At 32.3% G+C, this 7,458-nt stretch overlaps 1 protein-coding gene across 10 annotated transcripts in view; it reads right to left on the reverse strand.

Moving 5' to 3' along the window:
- The window catches only part of Hfm1 (helicase for meiosis 1), a 97,759-nt gene that overhangs the window by 64,148 nt on the left and 26,153 nt on the right, over positions 1-7,458 (reverse strand). For 9 of the 10 annotated variants that reach the window (XM_010614656.3, XM_010614654.2, XM_019206137.2 and 6 more), the window contains 5 exons: positions 5,139-5,339; positions 4,968-5,056; positions 1,730-1,773; positions 1,527-1,628; positions 438-583 (listed from right to left, as the gene is read on the reverse strand). In XM_010614656.3, the coding sequence (XP_010612958.1) occupies positions 438-583; positions 1,527-1,628; positions 1,730-1,773; positions 4,968-5,056; positions 5,139-5,339 (582 nt within the window). Of the gene's footprint in view, positions 1-437; positions 584-1,526; positions 1,629-1,729; positions 1,774-4,967; positions 5,057-5,138; positions 5,340-7,458 lie in introns of those variants that run through there. The other variant, XM_010614658.1, reaches the window with a different exon arrangement.

The following is a 7,458-nucleotide window of genomic DNA, read 5'->3' on the forward strand; positions in this document are numbered from 1 at the left end:
TGGGCTGACTTTTCATCTTCAGAATGCCTGGGAACCCCTGCTGGCAATTATTGCTAGACCCAAGGATACTACGTTTATAATGCACATGAGAGTCCTATCCAATGGAAAAAAAAAAATCCCATCCAAAATGCTAACAGCATCCCCATTCAAAATAAAGACAGAAACAAATAAACAAACAAAACTTTTAACAGCATACCCATTCATAAATCCATCCCTTCTTTAATCAGTTGGAGTTCAGAGAGTGGAAGGAGGGAATGGGTGAGAAATGTCCCAGTTTGTGAGAATTGTTTACTTCTATTTCTCTAATAAGGTAGATTTTCTCAGTTACATTGCTTTCAACTTTAACTATGAAATCTAATCACAAAAATACACAAAAACAAATTTTTGTTTTTGCCATGGCTTTAAAATAAATTATGAAAAGCAAAGTTGTTACTTACTTGAGGTCGACCTGCTCTCCCAATCATCTGGAGAATATCTGTTTCACTGTACTCTTCAAACATTCCTCCAACATAATGCATTGTAGATTTTATAACCACTAGATGAGCAGGCAGATTTACTCCCATAGCTAAAGTACTGGTAGTAACTGCATTAGATTAAGGAACATTAATTTCAAGCTTTATAACTTTGTCCCTCCAGGAAGATAGTATGTCTTTCTTATAAAAGATACATTCTTATAAATGTAATAAAAACCCATATACAAGAAATGTATATAAAGATGTTTTTTTTTTTTATGAAATAAGAGTTCTACTCAGCCATAAAGAATGACAAACTGGAGACTGGATGCACACTGAGGCCATATTCTTAAGTGAAATAATAGGACACACATGTAAATACCAAATAGTTTCTCTGGTGTGAGAAACTGAAAGTGTAAATGAGGACCAAAATGTCTAACAGATAATGCAAAATAGGAAGAAAAGGTACAAAGAGAAGGGGAACGGCAGAGGGGGAGAAAGAAGGGAAAGAAAAAATATGAGAAAAGAAAAAAAAATGGAAACAAAGTTGGTTTTTTTTTGTAAATAGGGGGGTTGGAGAGGTAGAAGGGAGGGAGGGGGAAAGGGGAAAAAAGAAGAATCAAGATATATCATGTATAGATATGAATTCCCAGTGATGAATGTGATCATACTGTATATCTAAAATGTATTAATAAACAATGAATTTAAAAAAGAAATGTATAAAGGGAGGAAAAGGACATTATAATTCAAAACAATAACATTCAAAAGCCAAAACACTAGTAAGTTCTTACTTTCCAAATTGCATTATATCCAAAAGATGATAAGGAACAAAACACTCTCTATGAATTTGCTGTGACATGTACATGCGTGGGTTGTTAGAAACAATTCAGAATGCCTAAGCTTTTTCTTTGTTTCTTTTAAAAAGTAATTTTCCGGGCCAGGGATTTAGATCAGGGGCACCGTACCTACCTCTCAAGTGCAAGGTCCTGAGTTCGATCCCCAGTACCAAAAAAAAAAAAAAAAGTAATTTTCCAAAATATTTTATAATATCAACAAGAAATATGTTTTACTTACAAAGAACTGGTAGATCTCCAACGGTAAAAGCTCCTTCAACTACTTTTCTATCTGATAGCTCCATACCAGCATGGTGATAAGCAACACCATATACTAAGATATCTATAATAGAAATATATTACTTGTCAGTAACTTAATATTTTATCAGTAACTTCCTATTATCTGTAAATGAAGATGCTGTTAAAAAATTATCTCTAACCTACCTCTGAGTTTTGAATCTCTTACAGAATATGCATACTTCTGTAACCTATTTTAAAATATCAAAAAAATTACTGAGTTATTCCCAGTAACATCAGAAAACTCTGAAAGTTTATTTGATACTTACAAATATAAAAAGATTTTCATAATATTATCTGAACACTATTTTTGAAAAGTAGAAAACTATTTTTCAAACTCAGAAGTCCCTAATTTATTAGCTATAACATTAAAGCTTACTTCTAAGCCAAGAACTTAGAAAACTCACTTTTCTCTACATAGGAAAAATGTTATAAAATGGTTATAACATTATAAATGTTTATGGTCAGAATTTAAAAGTCTACCTTCGTAATTTTTCTCAAAAATACCTGTAAGAAATAATAAATCCTAAAAGTTTACCATATTGTTAGTAAGTAAACAAAAAAGATTAAAATAAAAACAACATTTTTGTTGTGTTCTGAGATATGGCATATAAAGAAAACTAGGTTAAGGTGAAAGAGAAACAGAAGTTAAGAAACCTTGAACATTTGAAAAGGAATTTTCGGTACTTTGAAATATTTTGGAAGTTGGTAGACTTGGTTCTTAAGTATGTCTAAGAATCCCAAATTGGTGTTTTCTCCTTTAATGTTCTGTTTGCTTTTAAGGATTCACAATGGGATGAAGAGAAGGCAGGAGGAAAGGGCATGTTATTATTAAGCATAAATTCTGGATTACACAATTAAGTATTTAAAAATATTGCCTTATTTAATTATCATAGTGGATAACAGTAATATGCTAAGATAGTGGATTTCCATATATCAAAACCTAATTCAGAAACTGAAGCTCATGGGCTACATATGCAGCCTGGTGGTAGAGTGCTTGCCTGCTGTGAGCATGACCCTGGTTTTGATCCCCAGTACTGAGGGAGAAGTGGGTGGAGAGAGGAGGAAGAGGAGAAGAAAGTAGAAAGGAGAGAAGAAAGGAGAGGATGGGAGGGGAGAGGAGAAATGTGAACATTCAATGGTAAGTACCTGGTAAAAGTGACAGTGCTACAATTGATATTTGGTTCTCTAACTTCATGCTGTTTTTAATGCCAACATTTTATTGCTGAAACACAAAAATGAAAATAGAGGATAGAGAAAGAAAAAAGGAGAGTAAAGGGTGAAGAGTGAGTTAAGGAAAAAATTTTCCTTAGATAAGTGTGGGAAATGAGAGGAGGAATTAATACTGCATATACTTCTGTTCAAGAAAATAATTTTCTGAAACAAAATAATCCATGTGTATTGAACAGAAAAGAAGGGAAAGAATGGAATGTAAATTGGTTTAAACTTATATCCTATATATTTCAGTTTCTTACTCAGATAAATTCAGCCAAAAATGTTAATTATTAAGTATTCACCCATGGAGGCCACAAAGTTAACCAATGTGAATGAATCTTCCATTCTAGAAAGAATTCTATAGGTTTTTCAAAATAGCTTTCATACTTAGTTTCTGAACAAGAAAACAGATACATACATTCTCCCAATACTTGATCATTGGCCATAAGTAGCCAAGGAATCCTCCTGATTCAAAGACTCAGGAGCTATTCTCTCTATAAAAATACTTAAAATTAAATCCTGGAAATTAATAAAATTTCAAAATAGACATATTTTGTTATTTAAATATGTAATACAGGAGAATAAATTTAATAAAGCAAAAAGACTAGAGTACAGAAAAGTTGGTCTTATTAGGCATGTTTAGAAGTCATAGTAACAATACATACGGCTTGATATACAAAAACCAAAAAGCCTTGTGGGAGTAGCTAGAGAGTGACTAAAGAGAAATTAATGTGAGCAACAATCTTCTTCCTTGGTCTACAATCAAACTGGCATTCCATTCCTTTCATTCATGCCTTCCTTAGGGAATGAAGTAAAAACAAAACATATAAGATGGACAAGTAAGATTTTATTCAATTTGTAATTGCTCCTAATAAAAGATTAATATATGATATTCTCTGGAGCATAAAACAAAGAGGAAGTGTCAGTTCAGTTCCCATTGTTATGATGAAATATCTGAGGCTGCACTATTTATAATTAAAAAAACAGGGTTATTTTGGCTCACAGTTGTGGAAGATCAAGAGATGTTTGGCTTCTGGTGAGGGCCATGTGCCACTCCATCTTCATGCACAGGAAAAGTAGAAGGGAAGTAAACTCATTTTCAGAAGAACTAACCCAGGCCTGTGAGAAGTTAACTCACTCCTGTAAGATCTGATCAACTAACTCAATCTGTCTGAGAAAGACTTTAACCCATACATGAAGGAAGTGGCCCTACATTCACGAGGATCAGGCCATCATGATCTACTCACATCCCACTGGGTCGTATGTCTTAAAGGTCTCACTATCTCTCAATATTATTACACTGGTGACCAAACTGGTTGTTATATTTGGAAACAAAGATAAACAAAATTTGGCAACTGACTGCATGGGGAAGGTGTGAGAGATATCAATGATTGGTTTGTCTATCAGCAACTAGGAAGATTATATATTGAGATAGAGAATGCTGAAACCAGGTGGTTTGAGACAAAGAAGCAAGGTTCTATTTTGAATATACTGAATTTAAGATGACCATAAGGATATACAATCTGGCCTGTAGTTCCTTTGGCAGATGAACTACAGGCCAGCTCAGAAGGGAAGTCTTGGATGCAAATATAAATCTGAAAATTCAGAGATATAAATAAATTATTTAGACGTCATGTAAATAGATATAAACACAAAGGAATGTGAAATTAGAAAGACTGAACCTCAGGTAGAACCCTCCAGAATGCCCAATTTTGAGCTTGGTAGAAAAGGGAACAGAGAACTGGTAACATGCAAGTAGTAAGCTAACTGGTAGAAGATGATCAAGGAAGAATAGAGTCTGGTATGTTTAAATAAGAGGAAGTCAAATGTGTTAGAGGCTCATGACAGATTACTTAGTTTTATTGAAACATTAAAGCAGCTTAGTGGACTGAAATTACATTAAAAATGGAGATAGCAATATGAATAATCCTTAAAGAAATCTTTATTATATTTATCTATATTATAGAAATCTATATTATATTATGAAATAAAGATAGATTCATAGCTGCATTAAGATTCCCTATCTTACTATTATTCTTATACATATGAGAAAAATGAGGTTTAGAAATATCAAATAACTTGCCTAAGGGTAAGAGATAAATCTATTTTTTTAACTTCATTTAAATGATTCCTGTAAGTCCTACTTTCAATCAAAAGTGAATACATATACCTTTGTTTCTGTTCCATGGTCATAATAAATTTAGCATCTTTCACAAGAACAGAAGCAGCTTGTTGCACACCTTTCCTTGTTGCACAAAACTGAAAATAAATTAATACTTTCTATATTAACCATGCTAAAAACCGAACATCACACTAAAAGTAAGCAACCAACAATTCATACCACAAGTGCAGGTTTCTGATCAGAGTATGTTTGTATAACACTGGCAACTTTGTAGTTGAGGGTTAAATCAAACTTAAATTCAGTTTGGTTACTACCGCAGGGAAATCCCAGTACTACTTTCTGAAGTTTCACAGGTCTATGACTCTCATCCATTTTCAGACATATAGCAGGTCTTTTACCATCTGAAAGCCATTCTGCTACCTTGAACAAACAGAAATAAGTAAATAAATATTTTCTAGTAAAGTTCTACAGCTAAAAAAACCCAATTATTGACCACTTTAAAGTCAAGTTATAAAAGTATTTCAGCAGTCTTTTTCAATATTACATATTACATTCATACAATGCTATTGCTATATTGGTAAATGCTAAGTGTTTCTTAAAACTTTTCTATTAGTACATGTTTGTGATATATAATGAATACATTCATTGCAGGGAGTTGATTCACATACATATCACATCTTAATCCTTTATACTGCCTCATTTTCTCTCTATCTCTCTATCTCATATTTCTCCTACCCCTACATCTCTGGATCCCCTCCCCATCTGCATAAGAGCTATCTCCCTGTTTTCTATAATAGTTTTACCAGACAATACCTGATTTTTACCATGGTAAATTTCTAAATAATTATTAGTTTACTTCCCTTCATAAGAGTCCAAAGTAATATTAAAAATTTATTTTTATAGAAATTGAATTTCTCATTATCACTGTAACTTTTTGCTGTTTTCCACAACATGCTTAAAGTGAATGAAACTTCTTTTGTGGCTACCTTAATGGCTACCATAGGTTGGCAAGAACTGGCATTTTTTTTTTAAATCAAGGAACAAATAGACACTAGAGAGATGGCAGTGAAAAAGCATATTTCAGACTCAAAGCTAGAGTCACTAGTTGGTTCATGGAGCTGTGGTAAGCAATTTTTATCCTTGCAAGGTCTGGTTAGTAATCAGATTCCATGTCCTGCTATGAAACTGACCATTGCTTTGACAGAGAGAAGTTTCTTTATTGCACAGAAAAAAAAAATACTGAGATATTAATCTAGGTTATCATGGTTGGGAATAAGATCACACAAGAAACTTCAGGAACAGATGGATAACTTTAGGGGAAAATTGAGGAGAGTATCTGAATAGACAGAGAAATAGCATTCACAGAACCAGTGACTATCACAAAAAAGAAATTTCAAGAATTAGAAGGTTTTTAGAAGGAAGACCATTAGAGAAGAGAAAGGGGATCAGGGAAACAGGGTTAGGGAGAATAAAGGAGACATAAAGAAAGTAATTATGATCAAGGTTTATAGTATGCATATATCACAATGGCACAACAAAGCTGTACAATTAATAGGCAATAAAATAAGACAAAGGAAGAAAAAAGAATTGAGTTTATTTATATAATAACTTTATGAATAGTAAGACAAAAAAATTTAGTACATTATGGTGAAAAAGGGGTAAAGAACATGACCTGACAAGTTGAAAAAAAATCCAAGTAATTGATAAATACAACAAATTATTTACTTCACTAAAAACCAAACAAGTAAAAAATTTTAAAATAAGATACTGTGTTAAACAATAAATTTGACAAATACTTAATATTAATATATAGATGTTTTATATTTAATCCTTAATAATAATTTCATTATTATATTATCCAGTGTTAGAATTCACAAGTTTGACTGCTGGTAGGATAAAGAAAAATGGCTGCTTAAACAAATGAATATATCACTTACTAAAGGTAAAACATCTTTAAAATTTTATGTATCCTTTAATTTGGTTAGTTTACTTCAGAAGTTCATCATATGGAAATAATCATGGACATTCTCAAAGATCATTAATTTCACTATTGATTACAACAGAAAAAGTAGAAATAATAATCTTCCGTTATAATGAGGCTTGATAAATAAATTCTAAAACTACAAAAATAGTACAAAAAAGGACTAATGACATGGAAATACTTGCAGATACATGAAAATATAGGTTAAAAAAAGTACATATATTATGATCCATGTTGCTATGGTTTAGACACGGTTTAAGTATATTTTCTAAGCGTTCTAATGTTGGAAGCTTGGTCTCCATTGTAGAAATAATGATGAGGTAGTGGGATCTTTAAGAGGTAAAGCCTAGTGGAACATATTTCAATCACTGGAGATGTTACCCTCAGGAAGATTAATGCTGGTGTTACAGAGTTAGTAAATTCTCATGAGAATGAGTTGTTTAAAAAGTGAGGCTGGTGGGAGGGCGTTTAGCTCAGTGGTTCCACCACCTGCCTCATAAGTGCAAGGTACCGAGTTCAATCCCCAATACTAAAAAAAAAAAAAAAAAAAAAAAAAAA

Source organism: Fukomys damarensis, unplaced genomic scaffold (genome assembly GCF_012274545.1).
Source record: "Fukomys damarensis isolate Sample0158 unplaced genomic scaffold, DMR_v1.0_HiC HiC_scaffold_33, whole genome shotgun sequence".
Classification (NCBI taxonomy): Eukaryota; Metazoa; Chordata; class Mammalia; order Rodentia; family Bathyergidae; genus Fukomys; species Fukomys damarensis.